This window comes from Paroedura picta, chromosome 15 (assembly GCF_049243985.1).
Source record: "Paroedura picta isolate Pp20150507F chromosome 15, Ppicta_v3.0, whole genome shotgun sequence".
Lineage (NCBI taxonomy): Eukaryota > Metazoa > Chordata > Lepidosauria > Squamata > Gekkonidae > Paroedura > Paroedura picta.
In genome coordinates, this window is record NC_135383.1 from 30,634,768 (window position 1) to 30,659,879 (window position 25,112).

The following is a 25,112-nucleotide window of genomic DNA, read 5'->3' on the forward strand; positions in this document are numbered from 1 at the left end:
TATTAGCGCCCTACCTGTCCCCTGAACATCTGGCCTCAGTGATCCATGCAAATAGATTTCTGTAACTCGCTCTACGCAGACCTACCCTTGTTCTTGATGCGGAGACTCCAGCTGGTACACAATGCCGCAGCTGGGTTCCTCACAGGAACACTGTGGAGGGCCCATATCCAGCCAATGCTGAGGCAGCTGCACTGGTTGCCAGTTGCTGCCTGGATCCAGTTCAAGGTTCTGGTTTTAACCTTTAAGGCCTTACGTGGGTTGGGACCCACATATCTGCAGGACCGCCTAATGCTCTATGCCCTCCACAGGGTCTTCCGCTCTGCGGAATAATTTATTGGTCGTTCCTGGCCCCAGGGAAGCATGCCTGGCCTCAGCCCGACCTGTTGGAATGAGCTCCCGGGTGAGCTGCCGGCCCTGCAGGATCTTTTGTCGTTCCGCAGGAACTGCAGAAAGGAGCTCTTCGCCAGGTCTTTGGTTGAGGCCAGGGTTGGTGAGGAAGATTGAAGTGCTCTATCTATCGATAGATCCATCCATCCATCCATCCGTCCATCCACTTATGTATTTGCCTATCGTGCATCGTGCAGCGTTATGTAATATCGGGTATTAGGAATGAGATTTATTTTGCCATGTTTTTATTTTGTTAAGATTATAATGGAATTTTTGTGTCCTTTTAATGGGGTCTTTAACTTGGTTTTATGGACTTGTATAGCCTGCCAGGAGTCGGCTTCGTGAGTGGCGGGGAATAAATAAAATTTTAATAATAATAATTTATACTTTAGAAATTATTTATCAGTGTTTTACTTGAGAGTCAAAGTGGTTTCCATGACGTAAAGCAATGTAATTGAATAGATGAGAGACTTCATAAGCAATGCAGTAGGACTAGGATTACAAAGCTTGAAAAGTCCAAAAAAGTCTTGAATGTGCTGGGTCAAGCAATGCAGAAACTGGAATTCTGAAGAAATGAAAACTCTGCTCCAAGGAGTTCTGAGTCTGCCATAGCTCCATTCTCACCCTTTCTTTCCTTTCTCTCTGCTTTGCTCCACCCCCACAGGCTTGTAAAAAAAGGACTCCTTCCCTGCCAGCTGTGGTCTAGCCAACTGGATAGAGAATTCACCCTGGCAGAGTTATGACAGGAGGTGTACCTTTTGCCTCAACTCCTTCCTTCCTTTCTTGCATTGAAAGCAGGGATGGTTATAGGTTGTTGTGGGACCTGCACAAGAACAAGCTGGGCCTTCTTTTCCCTTCATTCTTTAGTCACTGCCCTTCCAGTTAGCCCCTCACTTTTGGTTCTGTCTTTTCTTCTTTAGCAGCTCCATTTTTTATTTCAGTTAGCTTACTCTGATGAAAAGAAATACAAAAGTTGGGGATGACTGAAGATGGCGCCGTGCTAGCCCGTTCTGTAACGAGCTCCCGAGCCAAGCAGAGGGCCAGGAGCAGAAGCATCTGGCTGACCTGAGCGGGATGCGCAAATCTCGCTCACTGGTCGCCCCAGGAACCGGGAACGGCATCCTGAGGGTCCTACAGATCCGTGGAGACTAAGTTCTCCAGATTACCGCTGCCTGTGCTCGGGGCCATAATGGCGTCCTTGTCAAAAATAACTTTCTAATCTTGAAATGACTAGCCGCATAAAATCCTGCATTTTTCCCAGACCATCTCTTCCCAGCTTGAAAAGAGCGGAAGTCTGGCGAATCAACAATGCAAAGACTGTGAGTTCTCTGTTTGCTTTCCTCTTCTTTAAAGCCAAGCACTAGCCCCCCCCCCTTCTTCCCCCCAACCAATCTGCAAGGGAATTCTTTCTTCGGACAGGAGGCAAGCCAGATAAATACACTCGTTAAAATAAACAAAAGAAAATACTTAAGAATTTATTAAGGAGAGCCCAGCGGGAGATGTTGACAGAATACAGAGATTGACTAACTGATCATTCCTGATTGCCCGAATTCTCACGAGACGCCCTGTCTGTGATCTGTGATTATGCATTCTGTGAAGTTGTTTACAGCAATGGAAAACGTAATCCATTTTGTTTAAAACCAGATATCCCCTTCCTTTATTTACACGTGAGTTTTGTATAGGCATGAAACCATCCCCTCCCCGCGTATTATTTGTCCAGTGCCAGTAAACATGTCTGTTTCTTCTGCTAAGCAGGCAGTGAGGATTTGTTCACAGAACAGGATGCCTTTTCTGGGATGGGTGGTCCCCCCTCCCCAAGGCTCTGCTCTGCTTTGGCTCTGCATAACCTGCTATAGGAAGACTCAGGGATAGCTACAGGCCGTTGGTGGATATCTCCTAGAATTACAAGGGATGGCTTCGCACTACAGAGATCGTTTCCCCTGGAGAAAATGGCTACTTCATAAGGCCAGAAAAGAGGCTGTTTCCAGGGAAAAATAGCTCCTACCTTCTGTGCCGCTGATGAGGGGAATCCATGGCTGGCAGAGGCCCAGTGGGCTAAGGCACCCGAAGGACTGTGCTTCTGGGCAGACAGGAGCAAAGTGCAGAGGAGGAGGCGGGAGGGAGGCAGGAGGAAAGAAGGGTACTCCCTCCTTCATTGGCAACGCTGAGGAGGGGGGTGGGAGAATGCAGGGGATACCCTCCCTCACTGGCAGAAGAAAGATTTGTGATGGATTTCACATCCTCTCCCAGTGCTAATTGGAGGAGCATGACAAATGATTGATGGGTTAGCCCCTTCTGCATCACATAGCTACCCTGATCAGAGTTCCCCAAAGAAGTCCCTGCTTGCATTTGGGGGGAGGGACTAAATGCTTCTGGCCTTCATTGCCTGCACCTTCCCAAATGGATAGTAACGTGCTAAAGTTCTGCTCCTTCCAGCTCTTTCTCTGTGGCTTCAGCAGTGGTCAGTTCTATGTTCCAGGATTGTTAGGAAGAAAGAAGTAATCCTGCCCTTTCTGTCTCAGATCCATGTGCTTTGTCAGTGAGTTGGTTTGTCTCTTCCAGATAGAAATGTTGGACACGGTGGCCTTAAACTTGCACAGAATCGACAAAGATGTCCAAAGGTGTGACCGGAATTACTGGTACTTCACTGCTGAGAACCTGGAGAAGCTTCGGAACATCATGTGCAGGTGAGGTTTACCTGAACGCCTCCTCAGATGAACCTCTTCGTCCATCATGCCCATTGGATCTACCCCCCCCCCCCGTGCCAGACATGACACAGTCCCACGTGGGTTCTGATTCCAGTCAGGACCAGCCTTTCCCTCTGTGCCGTTTCCCAAGAGTTATTGAGCCTGTGGGAACCCAAGTATATCCCTCAGAACATGTGGTGTTCCCCCCACTATCCCCAGATTGTTTCATGCAGGGAAATGGCTGGGCGGGAAGGAAGGCAGAATCCCCCCGTGATCCAAGCCCTGGGGGTGCCCGTCACTGTCCGGTGGAATATCACGGTAGGCATGGCAAGACTCATTCAGCTCCTGCCTCATTCAAGAAGAATTGGTATGTGAGGGAAAGGTTGTCCAACATGTCCTTGAAATCTGAATTCACATTTGGAACAATTTTGATTCCAAATCCCCCCTCCCCCTGCTCTTTGGTTCTTTCTGCAAAGTTCTGTGCCATGTTTTGAAATGCTTCAAAGCTCGTCAGCCTGAATTTCAGAGGAATTCCCTCCCCCCCCCTCTGTTGCAGCTACGTTTGGGAACACTTAGATGTTGGCTACGTCCAAGGAATGTGTGACCTTCTGGCCCCCCTGATGGTTGTACTCGACAAGGGTAAGGAGACCCCAGTGCTGCTTTCCCTGATGTGTCCTGAGGCAGCCCTGGAGTTCCCTCAGGCCAAATGTCAGAAACCCCACGTATTTCTGCCATGATTATAATCTGCTGTATATTCGAATGTCCAGCTAACCTGGCCTTTGTGCCATGACATAACCCAGATGCCTTCGCTTGACACCCCAAGGTTGATTTCCTGCAGTTATATTTTATGCTCACCATCCTCCCCAGACATTCCTCCCTTCCCCCTCCTTAGTACCCTGCAGTTTCCGGCTCCTTCTCATCCCTTGAAGCCCAAATGGTTCTCTCTTTGATTTGACTCCTTTGAAGTGTGACTGGTTTGAGTTCCCAAGGGAGGGGGGAGTTCTTGTATTGCTCACTCAGTGTTTTGTGAATCAGTTCTAACTATGTCTCCGGAGTGTTTATTTATTTATTTAGGTTTCTATACCGCCGATTTCTTTGCAGCTCTGAACGGTTTACGTTGAACATTATATAACTTACATGGAACGATATATAGACTGTAACATCAACAAACTTTCAAATGAGGCATCAAAAGATTACATAACCACATTTATAATATATAAATAACAATTATCAGTAACTTGGGGGGGTTGGTTCTTTCAGTCATGGAGTCTGGGGGCTCAGCAGGTGTTCTGAGTCGGTCGGCCTCAAGCGAATGCCTGGTGGAAGAGCTCCCTCTTGCAGGCCCTGTGGAACTGTGGAAGTTCGGGCAGGGCTCTGATCTCCTCAGGGAGCTCGTTCCACCAGGTGGGGGCCTGGACCGAGAAGGCTCTGGCCCTTGCTGAGGTCCGATGCGCTTCTGTGGGGCCAGGGATCCAGTTGGAGGTATGTCTCTTTTGGGGATATAGGCAGGGAGGGGGTCTCTCAGGTACACTGGGCCTAAAACCTTAAGCTTGATCTGGAATTGAACTGGGAGCCAGCCGAGTTCTTGGAGTACCAACTGGATATGAGATCTCCATGCTGTTTTAGTGAGAATTCTGGCTGCAGCATTCTGCACCAATTGTAGTTTCCGGATCAAGGATAAGGGTTTGCCTGCATAGAGCGAGTTGCAGAAGTCCAGCCTAGAGGTGACCGTCGCATGGATCACTGTGGCTAGGTGCTCTGGGTCCAGGTAGGGCACTAGTAGTTTGGCTTGGCAGAGGTGGTAGAATGCCAGCCACACTACCTTTGTGACCTGGGCTTCCATTGTAAGGGAAGCATCCAGGATCACGCCCAGGTTTCTAGCAGAGTGAGTCACCCACTGTCCAGGGTGGGCAGACGCGCTCCATCCCATGGTCCCTTCCTACCCAACCATAGGACCTCCGTCTTTGTAGGGTTGAGCTTCAGGCGACTCTGCTTGATCCATTTTGTCACTGCTTCCAGACATCTGGCTAAGGATTCTGGGGGGGGAGGGAGTCAGGGCGGTCATCCATCAGGAGGAAGAACTGGGTGTCATCCGCATATTGGTGGCAACCCAGCCCAAACCTCCGCACCAGCTGAGCCAGAGGGCGCATAAAGATGTTAACTAAGATAGGAGAGAGGACTGCTCCTTGTGGGGCTCCACATGTGAGCTGGTGTTGGTTAGATGTTCTCTCTCCTACCACTATCCTCTGTCCACCGCCCCGGAGGAAGGAATTGAGCCATTTGAGAGCCGTTCCCTGTATTCCGGTGTTGGCGAGGCGGTGAGCTAGGAGCTCATGGTCTACTGTGTCAAACGCTGCCGATAGGTCTAATAGTATGAGCAGCGCTGACCCGCCCTGGTCTAGGCGTCGGAGGTCATCCATCAGGGCAACTAGTGCTGTCTCCACCCCATGTCCAGGCCGAAAGCCCGACTGAAATGGGTCAAGGGCTGAAGTTTCTTCCAGGAATGCTGATATTTGGACCGCAGCAGCCCTTTCAATCAACTTCCCCAGGAACGCTAAGTGCGAAACGGGGCGGTAGTTGTCAGGCTCCTGTGTGGCCAAGGATGGTTTCTTGAGTAACGGGCGTACCACTGCCTCTTTTAATCCCTCCGGGAATTCTCCTGTTGAGAGGGAGAGGATAATTATTTCCCGGAGGGGGGCTCCTATTCTTCTGTCTGTTGTTTTTAGGAGCCACGATGGGCATGGGTCTAGTGGGCAAGTGGTTGGCCTCGTTGCTGCTAGCATCCTGTCCCCTTCATTTAGTGAGAGTCATCTGAAGTGACTCATTGTTCTCTCCAAAGACGGCCAAGGGGCCTCTAGTTCACTTTCTGTGTCTAAAGTTGAAGGAAGGTCACGGCAAAGCGTCGAGATTTTGTCTGCGAAGTGACTCACAAAGCCTCACAGCTAATGTCCAATTGGCTATTTTGGCACCCTTCATCGAGGGCGGTGAGAGATCAGACTGTCCTAAATAATTGTGCCGGGCGTGAGTGCGCAGACGTGATGCTAGTCGAGTAAATGTTTCGTTTCACTGATTTCACCGCCATCTCATAGGCTCTTAACTGCATTCTATAAGATGTTCTAGATTCTTCGTCACGAGTCTTCCTCCAAACTCGCTCTAGCCGTCTCAGTTCCCGTTTCTTCTGGCGGAGTTCCTCCATATCATACAAGAGTATAAGAAGGACGGTCTAATAATTAAACCAAACAGAGAGAAACAGACCTATCCACTGGCAATATGATAAATATATTCATAAAAGAAAGAAAAATGCCCTATTTTTGTAGTTTCCCTTGTTTCTTTATTCTTTAGGACTTCTGTCAAAAACGGAATCCAGGTAATGTCTTTCAGTGAGATTCTTTCATCAGTGACGTCGTTATTAATCGTATAATACTGGCCACAGGCTCACATAGGTATGGGGATACATATTGACACGTGTCAATACAGTCCTAAAGAATAAAGAAACAATATATATAATGACTTGTCACTGATGAAAGGAGCTCCTCCATATACCATGGAGCCCGCATGAGACGGGGTCGGAGAAGGCGTTTGGGAGCTATCTCATCAATGTCTGCCAGCATTCGTCATGCCAGTCGCTGACCAGTCCATCTAGAGAAGTGCCGGGAGGCATTGGGTCCCGCAGAGCATTCAGGAATCCAATTGGATCCATAAGTCTCCGTGGGTGAGCTGAAATGTGCTCAGTGCCCAATTGAAGGGGAGGTGGCAACCTAAGCCAAGTCTTCAGGGCATAGAGGTCCCACCATGGCACGGCAGTAGTCGTGATCGGATCACACTCAACCCTGCTCCAAAAATCAAGTCCAGGGTGTAATCTGCTTGGTGGGTAGGGCCAACAACAAATTGCGAGAGCCCTAGCGTCGCCATGGCTGACACCAGATCCAACCCATTGCCAGAGGATGGCAATTCCACATGGACATTAAAGTCTCCCAGAATTAGTAGTCTAGGGAACTGTAATGTCCAGGCGGTGGTCGCCTCTAGCACGACAGGCAGGGCATCTGGAGGTGCATTGGGTGCGTGGTACATCAGCCAGATGGCCATGCTCTCGGTTGTGCCCCACCCGAGGCCCACGCACTCAATTACTGGAATTGTCGGTGCAGGGGGAGTTCTGAAGGAGATGTTATTTTGGATCATGATTGCCACTCCTCCTCCCCGCCCCTCGGTCCGCAACTGATGGAGGATAGAGAACCCAGCAGGAGCCAGTTCTTTGAGGGCGACTGTTTCGCCATCCCTGGACCAGGTTTCCGTCACGCATGCCAGGTCTACCCCCTGCTCTGTGAAATACGCTTGCAGAGTGAAGGCTTTGTTGTTGATGGACCTGGCATTGTTAGGTCCTTGCAATTCTCTCATAAAGAAGCTTTCTGCTAGAGGTTTTCTTATTTAGAATTTGAAGTCTTTCACACCAATAGACTTGGCTCTGCATTTTGCACAGAGGCTTAGCCCAGACAGCTCCTCCCAAGGGCAGATTCATCTATTGCTAAAACTTTGCTTGCTTGTTAGCCAGGAAGGGCCCCACTCAATGTGGCTGAGAGTTATTCAGCATGGTTGTGCTTTTCTGAGTGATGCTGGAAGAGGGAATGCAAAATTTAAGGTCACTGACGTTCTTTTTTGGGGGGTGGGTGGGATGGCTTTTCTAGGTAAAATTGTGCCATCTAAAAAAGACCGCTTTTTTTAGTTTTATTACAATCCCTGTTCCTTTTTATTTAATATCTAGATTCATTAATTTAAAAACTAACATTTTCATTACTGCTTGAGGCCTTACTTGTATGTTCTGGTTCCGTCTTGGATTGCTTTCAGATGAATTGGCCTACAGCTGCTTCACTCACCTGATGAAAAGAATGAGCCAAAATTTCCCCAATGGGGGTGCCATGGACACCCATTTTGCAAATATGCGGTCACTGATCCAGGTGAGTCCTGAAAGCGGGTAGCAGGTTGTAGAAGGAACATGTGGGGCAGGCGAGCTCTGTCCTCTAACAAATCTTCTGCCTCCCTATTCCTTTTCCGATTGATTCATTCCTCTGATCCCTCCTCAGCAGGCACCCAGAGGAGTTTGCTTCTTTCTCCCCTCCTTGGTTTTAGCTTCCCAGAGTAAGTGCCTGGCCCACTGCCAGCTTCTGCGGGAGGGTGGTAATTTGCCCTTGGGTCTCAAGCAAGAGCCTGCAACCCTGGCTCTCCTCTGTTCTGCCACCCTTCCACTTCCAGGGTCCATCGCTGGTTCTCTCCATCCCTCCCTGCTTGTCTGCTGCACAGCAGGGGGGAGATTTCAGGTCCCCTTTGGTCTGTCTCCTTGTTTCACTGGAGTAGCCTCAGAGGAGCCCCATCTGGGAAGTCACCTGTGCTTGGATGGGGATGGCTTTTCAGCAACCGCTGACAGTCAGAGAGATCAGGATGAGCTGGCTGGTATTGTCTTCACACCTGCGGCCATTCGAGGCTGGTGGGGCACAGAACTGAGGGGTTGCAGCTTCCTGTTCTGTTGGGGATTGCCGACACGCCAAGGGGAAGGTGCTGCTTTTGCTGAGCCAGGCTATCGGACTTTCATGGCATGAGTTTCTTGAACCTTTCTCTGGGAGTTTGGGGGGGTGGATTGAGATTTTCAGCCCAAAAAGTGGGGGCTGCATCTCTGGCCTGTGGCCCTTCCCCTCCCTGATCTCCAGGGAACTCAGGCAAAAGTCCGGAAGAGAAGAGAGGGGGCGGATCAAACTATTTCCTTGCATTTAAATCACTCCCTTGTTCTTCCAGCGTATGAAACAGAATGACTCCAATTTTTTCAGTAAATGTATTTTAGGGCAAATAGGATAAAGAGCAATAATCATGCAGCAGAAGAGCCACAAGAAGAAATTCCATGAGGAATATTAGCTTGTTCTGTCACATGCAGCAGCACCTGGTTCCTAATGACAAGTCAAACTGGGGGGCTCTTAAAGAAAGCTCCCGAGGCTTGCTAGGACCCCCCCAACACACACACACACACACACACACACACACACACACACACAAGCACATGCTTTTAGGGGCTCCACCCTGAGTCCAGGTGGCCCAGCCTGAGATCGCTGCTGCCTCTGCTGCCTCTTGCTCACCTGAACTGCCCCACCCAGGTCTCTTGCAGCTGAGGATGAGGGGTGCATTTACTGGGGGTGGGAAGGAATGCCATAAATAGAACTGCCCCGAGCCTTAGTGGAGGGAAGTATATAAATATAATCAATAAATAAACATGCCTACATGGCCAGGGAGTGATGTTGGCACATTGAAGGATAATGCCCTGCATTTGGGGGGAAAACTCTATGGTACAATTAAAATCATAGAATCATAGAGTTGGATGGTACCATTCAGGCCATCTAGTCCAACCCCCTGCTCAGTGCAGGATCTGCCTAGATCATCCATTAGAAGTCTTTGTCCAGCTACTGCTTGAAGACCACTAGTGAGGGGGAGCTCCCCGCCTCCTTAGGCAGCCCATTTCACTGCTGAACTACTCCAACTGAAATTTTCCCCCCTGATACGGTTCTTAACATAGTTTAAAGCCATTACTGCAGGTCCTCTCCTCTGCTGCCAACTAGAACCACTCCCTGCCCTCCTCCAAGTGACATAGGTAATCTCAGTTTCATCTAAGCTGTAGATAAGGTCCCACACGGTATTCTTGATGACTAGATGATCCTATAGCTGTTAGATGGACCAAGAACTGGTTGGCAGATCACACCCAAAGGTCACTTGCTAATGGTTGGTGACCCTCTTGGAGAGGAGAGACCAGTGCAGTCCCTCAGAGTTCTGTCCTGGGCCATGGAGTGTTCACCGTCTATATAAGTGATTTGGATGAAGGGATAGAGGGGTGATGATGATGGTGGCCTCCCATGGCTCAACTGCCGCCATGATTTCTGATCTTGCACCGCTTATTTTAGTTGTGTAATGTTCTGGCCGGTGTCTGATCGTATCTAACCTCCACGTTCTTTGTCGGCCTGGCTTCCTATTTCCACTGTCCAATAATTGCTTAAACTGACCAAAAGCATAATTGCTTTCTCCATTGAGTTGGATTGCATGATATGGCCAAAGTAAGTGAGCCGAGTTTTGTAATTTTGCCTCTCGGTGATAGACCAGGCTTTATGCACTACAGTTTTTCCTTGTTTGTGACTTTTGCTGTCCATAGGTCACTTAGAAGAAGAGTTGGTTCTTATATGACGCTTTTCCCTACCTGAAGGAGGCTCAAAGCGGCTTACAGTCGCCTTCCCATTCCTCTCCCCACAACAGACACCCTGTGGGGTGGGTGAGGCTGAGAGAGCCCTGATATCACTGCTCGGTCAGAACAGTTTTATCAGTGCCGTGGCGAGCCCAAGGTCACCCAGCTGGCTGCATGTGGGGGAGGAGCGTAGAATCTAATCTGGCATGCCAGATTAGAAGTCGGCACTCCTAACCACGACACCAAACTGGCACCAAACTTAAGCTTGTCACTGCTGAGTGACCCAGAGCAATGCAGTGTTTTATTTCCATACTGCAATCACCAATCTCATCAAGAAAAATGAATTCTTGAATGCATTTGATCGCTTCACCATCAATTGTTATTATGACATGTCTGTTTTTTGCAGGGTGATTATTTTTGTCTTAATTCCAGTGTCTGATTCTCTGAGTTGTCTCTCTTATAATGATCTCAGAATACAAGCTAAACAGGAAGGGGGAAAGAATACAACCTTGGCACACGCTTTTCTCTATTTTGAACCAGTCAGTGTCACCAGATGGTGTCCGTACAGAGGCGTCTTGGTTGCATAGACAGGCTGCATCAGTTTGATCAAATGCACTGGCACACCCAAATCTTTCGGGGCTTCTCACAATTTGTTGTGAACCACAGAATCAGATTGTCATCAATATAGCAGATTCTGAATAAAAGGAATAGAGGGGTTGCTTATTAGATCTGCAGATGATACTAAACTGGGAGGGGTAGAAAACACAGCAGAAAGCAGAACTGGGATACAGGATGATCTTGACAGACTAGAAAACTGGGCTAAAATGAATTAAATTAATTTCAAAAGTGATACATATAAAGTTCTGCATATAGGTAGGGAAAATCAAATGCATCATTATAGGAAGGGGAAGACTTATCTTGGTAGTAGTATAAACTGAACATGAGTCAGCAGTTTGACTCAGTGGCTAAAAAGGCAAATGGGATTTTGGGCTGTATCAAACGGAGTCTAGTGGCCAGACAACACAAGGTCGTGGTACCGCTTTACTCTGCTTAGACCTCTCTTAGAGTACGGTGTTCAGTTTTGAGCACAATTGAAGAAAGATGTAGACAAACAAGGGTGTGTCCAAGATTTGGATGAGGGATTTAGATGGGCTACTTATTAGATTTGCAGACAGTACTAAACTGGGAGGGGCAGCAAACACAACCGAAGGCGTGGCATTGATTCCTTTCGGTGGGGAGGGAAAATGGGCCCCTGGCTGGACGGGGCTGTGTGGCCAGTCCTTGGCTAGTCTGACCTTCGTTTCCTCCCAAAGATTCTGGATTCAGAGCTTTTTGAACTGATGCATCAGAACGGGGACTACACTCACTTCTATTTCTGCTATCGCTGGTTCCTGCTGGATTTTAAAAGAGGTGAGCTGCATGTGTTGTGTTGTTCTCATTTTTGTGAGCTGAAGGAGGCAGTGGTACACCTGTTGCAGAAAACAAATATCACCAGATCCACGAGAGGCCGCCAACTATGGACCTGTCTCGCACTTAGCGTTTCTGGATAAAATAGCGGAAAAGATTGTCATGAACCAAATATCAACATTCCTGGATGAAGCTTCCGTCCTTGACCCATCTCAGTCAGGCTTCTGACATGGCTATGCGATAGAAGCAGCCCTGGTTGTGCTGACGGACAACCTCTGCCGTCAGCTGGACTGAGGTGGGTCAGCGCTGCTTGTGCTATTAGACCTATCAGCAGCATTTGACACAGTCGACCATCAGCTCCTAGCTCACTGCCTCACTGATGGCTGATCTCTTTTCTCTGGGGTCACGGACAGACAGAGGGTAGCAATAGGAGAGAGACTATCAAGCCACCGCCAGCACACGTGGAGTCCCACAGAGAGCGGTCCGTTCTCCAATCTTATTTAATATCTTCATGCGCCCTTTTGCTCAGCTGGTGCAGAACTTTGGGCTGGAGTGCCATCAATATGCAGATGACACCCAGCTCTTCCTCCTGATGGGTGGCCACCCTGACTCTCCCCCAGAAACATTAGCCAGCTGCCTGGAAGTGGTGATGAGATGGCTCAAGCAGAGTTGTCTGTAGCTCAGCCCTTCAAAGATGGAGGTCCTGTGGTTGGGTAGGAAGGGTTCAAGTGAGGAAGCATGTTTGTCCAACCTGGAGCCTAAAGGTATCAGTGGCTCACTCCTCCAGGAACCTGGGCGTGATCCTTGACGCCTCTACTAGCACCGTATTTGGCCCTGGGCACAGTGATCCACATGACAGTCACCTCTGGAGTGGACTTCTGCCACTCGCTTTACGTAGGCCTACCCTTAGCCTTGATCCAGAAACTGCAGCTGGTCCAAAACACAGGAGCCAGGGTCCTCAAAAAACACCATTGAGGTCCCACATCTGGCCTGCTCTCCAGCAAATGCACTGGTTACCCATCGAATTCTGGATCAGACTTAAGGTCTTGGTAATCACCTTTAAAGCCATACACAGTCTGGGCCCAGCGTACTCTCTGTGGATATCCCTCAAGGAGCTCTATGCTCCGCCACTTCTAACAGGCTGGTGATCCCTGCCCCCAAAGTAGCATGGGTGACCTTAACCAGGGAGAGGGTTTTCTCTGTCCTGGCCCCCACCTGGTGGAACGTGCTCCTCGAAGAGATCAGGGCTCTGATCTCTACTGTAGTCCTGCAGGACCTGTGAAATGAAGCTCTTCCACCAGGCATTTGATCGAGGTCAACCGAACCAACATCATCTGTCCTCCCCCCCGCTCCCCCCCCCAAAAAAACATGAACTGTTCCCCAAATCAACCAACCGGTGAGAGCACAGTTGACAAAGTTGTCACCATGGACGTTAGAACTGTTGTATGGAAGTGTTGTCGGAACTTTGTTACTGGTTTCTGAAACTCCTGTGACTATTGTGTTATTTGAAGTTTTGTAATGTACTTGTTCCTATGCTCCATGTAAACTGCCCGGAACCCCAAGGGACAGCGGCATATAAATAGAATAAACAAACAAACAGAAAATTGAAATCCAGTTTTCGCCATTTGGGACTGCATTTGAAAGCTGAGCATGCCCCGGACCTCTCTGGGTCACTATCCTCGCTTAGCAGGAGGAGAAAGAGCACTTCCCTGATGGTTTTGAATGCTGAGCTCTGCTGGGTCTGCGGGAGTGAGGAGGGGTCACCACCGAGCAGACCCTGCGCCACATTTGAGTGGTGCTCGGGGCAGTCTCAGCAGGCAGCCAGGCTGAGCTGCTGGAGAATGGCAGCGGCAAAGATGTGCAGGGCTTGTGCCGGGGGGGGGCCTGGAGGGCTTTTCTGAAATGCCAAGAGTATTAAATGCCTCCCTCCACAAAAATGAAATGGGTGGTTTTGTTGGGCCTCCTTTTATGCTTGGAGGGACGGAGTGGGAAGGAGAAGGCCTGGGGCTGCCCCCTGACGCAGGGGGCGTGGCCTCTGGAGGAAATGGGTGGAGTTTAGGCTGCCGTGGTGAGTCACAGTGCATTGTGTGCACCTCAAAACATCGGTGATACTTTTCTTCCCTTGTCCTGGGCTTGGGGAGGAAATGCTTGGGGAGGGGGGAGCAAAGAATGGTTGGCGCTGATGTGCTTAAGTAATTGGATGCTCTTTTCTGTAATGTTTGTTTTCCCCCTTCAGAATTATTGTACGAGGATGTATTTGCAGTGTGGGAAGTTATTTGGGCCGCAAAGCACATCTCTTCAGAACATTTTGTCCTTTTCATTGCCTTAGCGCTGGTGGAGCTTTACCGAGAGATTATCCGTGATAACAACATGGACTTCACTGATATCATCAAGTTTTTTAATGGTAAGGGTGTGAGGCTCAGCCAAGTTGCTGGGACCGAGTTCAGATTTCAAGAATGTGGGGACATCTACTGTCAGCGTCCCACCCCCCCCCCCACCCCCCGCACCCCCATGCCTGATATCTGGTGAGGGCGAAAGAAGGCTGAGGAAAGAGCTCAGTGGATTCCCACTGGTCGTCCTGCAAGGTGGGCTGCAGAAGGACGTGGCCATGACTGACAAGGCCCTGCTGCTGTGGCTCCCTGACTGGGGCCCTCAGGCTCATTGGCTACCTTGCTTAGTTGGGCTCTCTCCACCGACAAAGGATTGCTGTGAAGAGGCCAGCGGGGAAGGAAGCTCCAGTGTCCCAACATGAGGCATCCGTGCCCTTCAGGCCGCTCTTTGTCCCGCTCCCCCTGTGCCTAGTGAGCTCTACAGAAATTGGGAACCTATCCTACAGGGGATCATGCCTGCCACGGACAATCCCGTTTTTACTACAGCCTTGCAAGGGCAGGATTGTTTCCATGTTACAGACCAGGCTGGGGGTGGGTTAAAGCCGGGGGAGGCTGAGAGTGGCAAGATTTGACCGGGAGAATTCTGTGCTCTCTCAGCCATTCTAGAAAGCTTGACCACCCCCTCCCTTTTTCTTTTCTTTTCTTTTTTTGGACAGAAATGGCAGAACATCACAATGCCCAGGAAATCCTGCAGATAGCCCGGGACTTAGTGTGCAGAGTGCAAACACTCATTGAGAACAAGTGAGCCTGGACGCGGGGGGGGGGGGGGGCAGGAGCCCACCTCCTCCCTTTGGGCGCCTCTGAAGGGCGAGGCCGGCCCTGCGGCTGCTGCGGCTGCTGCTGCTGCAATTGCAACTTCCCTGCAATGTCATCAATATTCCAGAGATTTCTAAGAGACTTTTAAAGAACAGATTTTCCACACACACCCCAGATGATTTTTAGTCTGCATTTTAGTCTGCATTCTGAATTTGCCATTTAGAACTGAAATTATTCGATCTGGCTCATTGCATTTCTCCATCTCCAGGAAGCACCCCATGACACCCAGACAGTTCACCTGTGGGCTGCGGAGAAGCAAACTGTTGTCTTCTGGGTCCCCTTTGCTGGGCCATAATTCTGCACAAAAAGCCTTGCCTGCCTCTCCCCCTCCCCCTCCCCCCCTGCCAAGGAGGCTGCCCGATACGCCACCCTCTGCCCCTGGGGCTTGGGCACTTTTGTGTTCAGAAGGGGGTGGGCTTGCTGTTGCATCTCATGCCGCCACTTCCTCCCTTAGAAGAGGTGGGACTGGGTGCTGTAAGTGCTAACCGTAATCCTTTGTTGTTGGAGCTTGTGTGAATGGGCAGCAGCACTTAAGGGCAGGAGAAGTGTCCCCCCACAGGTCCAGGGTTCCCGTCTCTCTCCAAAACGGAGGTGCCTTTTGCTCTCCACTCACGACTGTGAGGGATTTGGCCAGCCATGGCAAGCAACAGAACCCCAGTTTAGGGGCACAGCAGGGAGAAATGGGCCGTGGGGGGAGAAGTGAAAGGCTTGGGCACGTCCCCAGACTTTTCTGCACAATCAAGAGGGCTAGAACCATTTTATATTTTTAACAATGAGGAGCAAATAAATCCCTTGCTGTGGACGGGAGGTGCACATTTCATGATTGTGACGTTTCTGTGACCCCTTGGAAGTCTTGTGGCTCCAGCCACCCGTGTCTAGTGGGATTTTTTTTTTAGGGGGGGGGGAATGTTGAATGCACGGAAAACTTCCTCAGAAAGCCCCAATCGTTGTACCCCTGGGTTTCCTGGGTTTCCCCCACCTGTGCCAAGTCTGCATCCAACCCTGCATGGTTCTCCCAGCCAGCCAGGCTCCCAGGGGGAGAATGCGCTTTGTGACGTCCAGTCTCATTCCCATTCCGTTGAAAAGGCAAGATCTTGACCTCAGGATGCCAAGGGACGACCGTTGTCAAACAGGATGCTGCATTACATTTTGGAAGAATGTATAATGATACTTTACTATGTAAAAATGACCCACAAAGAATTTATCTGTGCAAACTTTGTTGTGCCTGTTGCGATGACGGTCTGCCTGACTGTATTTTATGAATCTTGTGTATTTATTTTTTGTCAAGGACAGAATATTTTCCTTCATGGCTCAAGAGTTTATCTTTGCAGTGGAACCTACCAAAAAAAATATACCCATTGTCAAAGCTTTTTCCATGGTCCAAAACCTGCTCTTTGTTTCTGAGCCAAGACAGCTAGCAGCATGAGCAGCCTCCAGGTGGGGCCTGGAGATCTCCTGGAATGGCACCCAACCCCCAGGCACAGAAGTTAGTCCCCCCTGGAGAAAACAGCCGCTTCAGCAGGGGTGCTAGGGAAACGAGGAAGAGAAATCCAGTTGGGGCTGCGAGCACGCTCCCCCCCCCCGCCCCAAGCACCCCTCGGCTCCCCAGGAATTTCTCTAGGCAAAATAGGCAGCCCTGCTCGTTTCTGTCTGTAGCCGCCAGAAGACCAGAGCCCCCCATGGGGTAGGCTTTGCACCCCGTTCCATCCATCCGCCAGCCATGCTTTCTCCTGCGCTGGGAGCAGAAAGGGCTCTGCAGGTTCCTACACAAACCCCTTCTGCGTGTGCATCATGGGCAGGGTGGGGAGAGAGGCTGCTGGTGGGTGGGAGCGCGGGCCACCCTGCTGCACGAAGGAACAGACTGGGCTTTGGGGAGTATTCCTGCCCTGCATTGGGGAAATCTCATTTCCTTCCCTCACTGGCCAGTTGGCAGAAATCACGTCAACAGTCTTAAGGATCATGCCATCAAGGCAAGGGTAGCTGTTTTAATTCTCCTCCCAGCCCAGCAAGGGGCCTTAAGCCAAAGCGGAGAATTCAGGAAGTTTGACCGTAGGGATCCTTCCTGCCGCTCTCGTTCTAGGCTCGGCCACTGGGCGGCACATTCGGCCCGTTGAAAGGGAAGCCGTTTCCCGCTCCCTTGCCCGTGGGAGGGAAGCAAGAATATGACGACGGGGGAGAGGAGGGCTAGGCCCCAAGCTGATAGCACAGCAAAGCGAGGGAATAATTTTACCCATCCTTGTGCCGGTCTGTCAGAGACGAAGAGTCACACCAATGGAGGAGCAACAGGATTCCTAGATCCACGTGGGTCGCTGGGTTGGTCTGTAGGGGCACTTTGCAGAGTAACACAGCTGAATTCCGAGGATGAGCTTCCAGGGGCACGCAGACGGCCTCTGAATTCTGCACTCGGCTCCAACGCAAGGTGCTTCGGTCCGCCCAGATTTGCCACAGGGTCCCTGTTTCATGCTGATGCGTTTCTTTACACGCCACATATTCGCCAACAGAAAGCGGGATTTCTGCCAGCACCGAGTTGCGTGAAAGAGGTTCTAGTTATACAAGGCGCTGGCGTGAGCCTGAATCTGGTTTCAGTTGCCCCAGGGTAAAGCAGCTGCCTCCGCCACCTTGGAAGCAAGCCAGGCCGCTGCAGCCAGGGTCCAAGGGGGAGGGCGGAGGCAACACTTGGCTGAGGCACCAGGGGACGGGTGGCACGAGGGGGGGGGTCAGACCACTTCACCACCTGGGGATTTTAAAGTCAACCTCCCAACGTCTGAAGTGGGCCTGGGTGGTAAGGCACGTGGAGGGCAGGCTCTGCAGGGATGCCACCCTAGTCTGACGCAGTCGCCAAACTGCCAACAAAGCCTGCAGCCAAAAGCAGCCTGAGACTGGATGACATCCAACAGCAGCAGAGACACGAAATGTTCAGGTTCTTCCTCATGTAGGACAATTAACTAAAAGTAAAACAAAAACCTCATACAGCAGAATGAAAGCTCTGAGCTCCCCACTGTCCTAGCTTCCTACTTCAAGGGAGAGTTGTGTCGGTTGAGGACAGTCACAAGCAATTGGCTGACTACCACCTTACTCTGTTGAACGTACAGGTGGATTCTCAAGGATAGAGACCAGGAGGAGGGAGACCAAATTGTAGGCGAATGCTTGGCTGTCAACAATTCCCTGCAAACAGAAGCGCAGCAGAGGTGATAGAATCACACTTCCTGCCGTGTTCCTATTTTGTTTGCATGGAGATCCCAAGCTGGAACAAGCGGTCAGACAAGGAGTCCTTCACACACACACACACCCACTCTGCCCTCTCATTCTCCTGGAAGGGCCAAAGATGCAAGTTCCTGAAGAGACCCTTCCTCTCGCCAATTGATCGTGAGCCCAATCCCTCACACTTCGGGTGGCAGAGGTCCTACCAAAGTCCACGCAGCTGTTGTGAGGATTGCCCCCTGGAGACACCAACTAGACTTGTGATTGTAAAATCAGACTTCTTTCTGAGGCAGCATTGAAGCAGCAACAAACACACTCTTTGCTTGAACTGGGGTGGGGTCCCCAGTTCAGGTCCTATACTGATCTTTGGATTGCCAGCCCCCCCCTCACCACAAGGTAATGCTTTGCCTTAAATTGCAAATGGTCATGGGCAAGGGTATGGGCTGGTGGGATGGATCGAAAGGGGGGTGATCAGAGCAGCCCAGGTGCCAGGATGCCCGGGGGGCATGAATCACAAAGGGGGCAAGGGGCCCCCTGGTATTGTATGTGGTGACCCGTACTTCTTACCTCGGTCTCGACAGTGCCTTGCCGAGCGTGGTTTCTTATTCAATACATGAAATTGTAAACTAAACATGAGCAGGCAGTGTGATGCAGCGGTAAAAAAGGCAAATGCCATTTTGGGCTGTATCAACAGAGGCATCACATCAAAATCACAAGATGTCATAGTCCCATTGTATACGGCACTGGTCAGACCACACCTGGAGTACTGTGTGCAGTTCTGGAGGCCTCACTTCAAGAAGGACATCGATAAAATTGAAAGGATACAGAGGAGAGCGACAAAGATGATCTGGGGCCAAGGGACCAAGCCCTATGAAGATAGGTTGAGGGACTTGGGAATGTTCAGCCTGGAGAAAAGGAGGTTGAGAGGGGACATGATAGCCCTCTTTGTATTTGAAAGGTTGTCACTTGGAGGAGGGCAGGATGCTGTTTCTGCTGGCTGCAGAGGAGAGGACACGCAGTAATGGGTTTAAACTTCAAGTACAACGATATAGGCTAGATATCAGGAAAAAGTTTTTCACAGTCAGAGTAGTTCAGCAGTGGAATAGGCTGCCTAAGGAGGTGGTGAGCTCCCCCTCACTGGAAGTCTTCAAGCAAAGGTTGGATACACACTTTTCTTGGATGCTTTAGGATGCTTAGGGCTAATCCTGCGTTGAGCAGGGGGTTGGACTAGATGGCCTGTATGGCCCCTTCCAACTCTATGATTCTATGATTCTATGATTCTATGAAATCTTTTGCTTCAAGTCAAGGGTTTCTTTTTCTGGATAACTGAAGATCCTCACACAAGCAAGCTGTAATGCTAAAATGTGGTCCTCAAACTGGGTGGGGGGGGGGCGGTGAAGGAAGGCAGAATAGAGCCCAGGCAACTAGGCCAGGGAAGGAGAAAGAACCCGGCAGGGAGTGCTGCTTCTTTCTGTTCTTACAGGAGGTAAGGGGTCTATACGTTTCAGGGGAGTGGGGGCGGTTGTTTTTGTCTGTTCCTTGCCTGGGTGGTGGGGGACTGCAGCTGACTGGATTGGCCATTTGACAGTTGTGCAAAGAGGGGACGGAGTGTGTGCTGACTGCTGATTCAGCTCTCTGTCGGGTGAGCCTTTGCACTACAAAAGGCTTCTGCTCACCGGGGGCTGAACCACAAGAAGTTAGGCCAGGGTGTCAGAATCCTGTGTCTTCCGCCATGAATTGTGTCTGTCCACTTTGGTCTGACCTGCACCAGTCGTCCATTTTGCCTGCTTAACCAGCTTCTTGTCTTTAGGTCAAGGCCATGCATCTCGTCCGTGCCTCTGCTTGGCATTATTCCCAGGAGCTGCACCTGACACAGAGAGAGCCCCCTGTTTGGTCTCCCCCTGACACCCGAGGGAGCAGCTGCCCGAGGGAGGGAGGGGCAACTGGGTTTTATATTGTATTGCTTTGCCTGACATTTCGGTTCTGTCTATAAGCCATGTTAGAAGCTGCAGCTTGAGAATAAAGAAAACATAGACGTTTTCTTGTCTACAAGTCTGGAATTCTGACATAGGGGAGGAGAAGGAGCCAGGTGGTGAGCTGCTGAAGTGGTGAGTCCTGCTTCTTTCTGTTCTTACAGTGTGGGAGGGTGTATAACTTGCAGGAGAGTAGGGACTGTTTGAGTAAGTGTTGTTTTTGTCTGTTCATTGCCTGGGTAGTAAATGGCTGCAGCTGATTGTATTAGGTGGTTGATTGTTGTATAAAGAGGGGCTATTTGCCTGGGGCTGCCTGCTGATTCAGCCCTCTGCTGGGTGGGCTATTGCATGCTTCAAGCTGGACTTTTCTGTGAGTATTCAGGGGAGTGCAGAAAGATACAAACTACTTCTGTAAGTGGCCAGGCTGGTGATGGAGTCGGGGCAGCGACATGCATTGTCTGTGGCATGTTTGTATTCATACCTCAGGGAACTGGAATTACACCTGCAGCAAGTGTAAGTTGGTAGCTTTACTAGAGAAGATACAGAGGCTAGAGGCATGCCTGTCCAGATGGCATTCCACAAAGGAGGGCGAAGAGGTCTTGGATAGAACTCAGGAATCACTTTTGAGGGAGGAAGGGAGGGAGGAGGGAAAGGCATCTCACCCAATAGAAGAGCACCCAAAACAGGAGGACCACACATGGAGGAAAGTTACAAATAGGTGTAGAAAAACAAGGAGATGTTCTGCCCCTTTGAATGTCAGTAATAGATTCCAGGATCCACCTATAGATAGATACAGGACCACAGGAGCAAGGACTATTTCCCCGAGTCCCCCAAAAGCTCAAAATATTTTTGATAGCACCCTGCAGATGAGAGGAGTAGTTCAGTTTCAGTTAGTTAGTTCTATTATGGTCCTAGACCAGCACAAGATGATGCAGAAATATCCATCAAAACCAGGAATTAAAACATCTTAAAACATATTAATACTAAATAGAATAATAATAAGGTATGTAAATACAGCTGTCCAGTTCCCTTGAAACAGACCATTCTATTACGAATTTTGATCGCTGGAGCACAGAACTTGGCAACTCTATAGGTTGTATCATTATCTATATCTGTAAGCAGCACAGAAATGTAAAATTCTCCTGAACGTCCTGGGAATCTGCCTAGCAGTGGAAGAATTAGACTAATTTGAATGTCATTATAAAATCGACATTGAAGGAGAACATGTCCCATGGTTTCTATATGTCCAGAGCTCAGGTACATTTCCTTTCGGTATAGGGTATTTTCCTAAATGGTGTTATCTTAGATGATATAATTAGTGAAGGACTAGATCCTCAGCATATACCAGTTGGTAAGACTTGATCCTCTAGTATTTTTATCTTGACCATTAAAAAGCAAGCTTTTGTTCAGTTCAGTTAGTTTTATTACGGTCATACACCAGCACAAGATGATACAAAAACATCCACTAAAACCAGGAATTAAAACATCTTAAAACCTAACGATACAAAATAGAATAATAATAATAAGGTACGTAAATACAGCTGTCCAGTTCCCTTGAAACAGACCATTCTATTACGAATTTTGATCGCTGGAGCACAGAACTTGGCAACTCTATAGGTTGTATCATTATCTATATCTGTAAGCAGCACAGAAATGTAAAATTCTCCTGAACGTCCTGGGAATCTGCCTAGCAGTGGAAGAATTAGACTAATTCGAATATCATTATAATATCGACATTAAAGGAGAATATGTTCGATGGTTTCTATATGTCTAGAGCCACAGATACATTTCCTTTTGATATAGGGTATTTTTCTATATCTTCCTTCTAATACAGCCAAAGGGAAGGCGTCACAGCGTGCCAAGGTGAAGGCCCTCCTACAACTAGGTCCTTGGCCAAATACGTCATAGGGAGAGATGAGTATCTATTGGGTTCGCTGATATTAGCTAGATCATCTCTGCTTATTTTATTTGTTTGTTTGTTTGTTTATTTATTTATCTATCTATCTTTGCATTTCTATCCTGCCACTCCCACAAGGGCTCGTGGTGGCTAAAAATTATAAAAACCCCAATACATAATAAAACCCATAACATTATAAACACAACTCAACCATCCCCTTAAAATCCTCCTCTTGGTGGCAAAAAACATCCTAAAGGCCTCAGGGGGGACGGAGGGGCTTTTAATCAGCTCCTGGGGTGGCAAGAGTGGCGGGGGGGGGGTCCAGGTCTTCTTCCACGCATCGGCCTCAACCAAACACCTGGCGGATGAGCTCCGTCTTGCAGGCCCTGCGGAATGCCGAAAGCTCCTGCAGGGCCCGCAGCTCTTCTGGGAGCTCCTTCCACCAGGGAGGGGCCCGGACCGAAAAGGCCCTGGCTCTGATCGAGGCCAATCGCGCTTCCCGGGGGCCGGGAACGACCAGCAGATTTGTCCCCGCAGAGCACAGAGCCCTGCGGGGAACATAGGGCAAAACAGCTTAAAAGGGCAAAGCTGGCCTGCTCATATCCCATGCTCAGAAGCCACTCAGGAGAGAATCCCAAGAGTGCAATTTTAGCTCTGATGTTTCGTTGCCATGATGATGGGTAACCATCCTCAGTTGTTAGTGGGGCAAGGCCATGAGGGAAAAAGGATAGTCTAAGCCAGTCATTTAAAGCAGTCAGCCATACTCTGGCCTCCATCTTCATAAAACCTGTCTCAAGTCTCAGAGGAGCACTGGAGACACACTTGAAAAGCAGATCTTAAAAATTTAGATTGCACCCTCTCCAAAGGAGCCATATTTGAGAAGAGGCCCAACTGTGTGCCATAGAGTAGTTGTGACACTGCCTTGGCTTCGAATCGACTCCTGCAGCTATATATTGTAAGCCGTGTCTTCTTCGCGTAGTAGAAAGCTGCAGCTCTTCTGCTCCCCAATGGAAGAGGAAGTAGGTGCTGGTAACTAGGATTCCTCTCTGAGAACAGTGAAGGCCAACGTATGCTGATGAATTATAGAATCATAGAATCATAGAGTTGGAAGGGGCCATACAGGCCATCTAGTCCAGCCCCCTGCTCAACGCAGGATTAGCCCTAAGCATCCTAAAGCATCCAAGAAAAGTGTGTATCCAACCTTTGCTTGAAGACTGCCAGTGAGGGGGAGCTCACCACCTCCTTAGGCAGCCTATTCCACTGCTGAACTACTCTGACTGAGAAAATTTTTTTCCTGATATCTAGCCTATATTGTTGTACTTGTAGTTTAAACCTATTACTGCATGTCCTCTCCTCTGCAGCCAACGGAAACAGCATCCTGCCCTCCTCCAAGTGACAACCTTTCAAATACTTAAAGAGGGCTATCATGTCCCCTCTCAACCTCCTTTTCTCCAGGCTGAACATTCCCAAGTCCCTCAACCTATCTTCATAGGGCTTGGTCCCTTGGCCCCAGATCATCTTCGTCGCTCTCCTCTGTACCCTTTCAATTTTATCTATGTCCTTCTGGAAGTGAGGCACACAGTACTCCTGGTGTGGTCTGACCAGTGCTGTATACATCTTGTGATTTTGATGTGATGCCCCTGTTGATACAGCCCAAAATGGCATTTGCCTTTTTTACCGCTGCATCACACTGCCTGCTCATGTTTAGTTTACAGTCCACAAGTACCCCAAGCTCTCGTTCACACACAGTGTTACCTAAAAGCATATCCCCCATCCAGTAGGCATGCTTTTCATTTTTCTGACCCAGATGCAGAACTTTACACTTATCTTTATTAAACTGCATCTTGTTCTCATTTGCCCATTTTCCATTGTGTTTCCAGATCTTGTTAAACTCTGTCTCTATCTTCCGAAGTATTTGCCAGTCCTCCCAATTTGGTGTCATCTGCAAACTTGATGAGTAGTCCATCCACCCCCTCATCTAGATCATTAATAAATATGTTAAAAAGTACCGACCCCTGAGGTACCCCGCTACTCACCTCTCTCCAGTCTGATGAAACACCATTGACAACAACTCTTTGAGTGCGGTTCTCTAACCAATTCCCTATCCACCTGACTATCTGAAAATCCAGATTGCAGTCCTTCAATTTATCCATCAGAACATCATGGGGAACCTTGTCAAAAGCTTTACTAAAATCCAAGTAAATGACATCAACCGAATTTCCCCGATCCAGCAAACCTGTTACTTGGGCGAAAAAGGACTTGGTCAGGTTGGTCTGACAGGACCTGTTGGAGACAAATCCATGCTGACTTACCTTGGATCACCAAATTGTCCTCCAGATGTTTGCAGATCGCTCCCTTTAATATCTGCTCCATTATCTTCCCCACAACAGAGGTCAGACTCACTGGTCTGTAGTTTCCCGGGTCTTCCTTCCTCCCTTTTTTGAAGATCGGAATAACATTTGCTCTCTTCCAGTCCTCCGGGACATCTCCTGTCCTTAAAGAGGTCCCGAAGATGATGGACAAGGGTTCTGCAAGTTCTCCGGAAAGTTCTTTAAGCACTCTCGGGTGCATTCATCCGGCCCAGGGGATTTGAACTCATACAGTGCAGCTAAATGCCTCTCGACAACCTCTCTATCCATGTTAACCTGCCACCCAGACGCTATCCCTTCGCTACTGCCATCTCTAGATGTGCCTAAACACTTTGACCTGTGGGGAAAAACAGATGTAAAATAGGCACTAAGCCTTTCTGTTTTCTCTGCATCTTCCGTTAGAGTTTGTCCATCCGCACCCAACAGTGGGCCTATTGCCTCCTTTACTTTACGTTTGCTCCTCACATAACTGAAAAATCTTTTCTTGTTACAATGGGCTTCCCTGGCCAATCTTAGCTCACTCTCAGCTTTGGCCTTTCTGATGATTGATCTACAGTGCCTAGTAACCTGTAGGTACTCTTCTTTAGAGCTCTGTCCTTCCCTCCATTTCCTGAACATTTTCCTTTTCTTTCTTAGTTCCTCTTGAAGTTCTCTGTTCATCCAAATAGGCTTCTTAGAGCTCCTGCAGTGTTTTCGTCTTTCTGGGATAGTCATTGATTGAGCATGCAATAGCTCTTGTTTGAGTAGCGCCCACCCTTCCCTTCCAGCATTCTGG

The 25,112-nt window shown here is 49.2% G+C and overlaps 1 protein-coding gene across 9 annotated transcripts in view; it reads left to right on the forward strand.

Moving 5' to 3' along the window:
* The window catches only part of SGSM2 (small G protein signaling modulator 2), a 97,436-nt gene extending 81,168 nt beyond the window's left edge, over positions 1-16,268 (forward strand). For 7 of the 9 annotated variants that reach the window (XM_077312635.1, XM_077312637.1, XM_077312641.1 and 4 more), the window contains 6 exons: positions 2,950-3,074; positions 3,631-3,713; positions 7,917-8,026; positions 11,598-11,694; positions 13,928-14,095; positions 14,738-16,268. In XM_077312635.1, coding sequence (XP_077168750.1) covers positions 2,950-3,074; positions 3,631-3,713; positions 7,917-8,026; positions 11,598-11,694; positions 13,928-14,095; positions 14,738-14,826 — 672 coding nt within the window. In that variant the 3' untranslated portion in view covers positions 14,827-16,268. Of the gene's footprint in view, positions 1-2,949; positions 3,075-3,630; positions 3,714-7,916; positions 8,027-11,597; positions 11,695-13,927; positions 14,096-14,737 lie in introns of those variants that run through there. The other 2 variants (XM_077312640.1, XR_013226896.1) reach the window with 2 other exon arrangements.
* Positions 16,269-25,112: the final 8,844 nt, after the last annotated feature.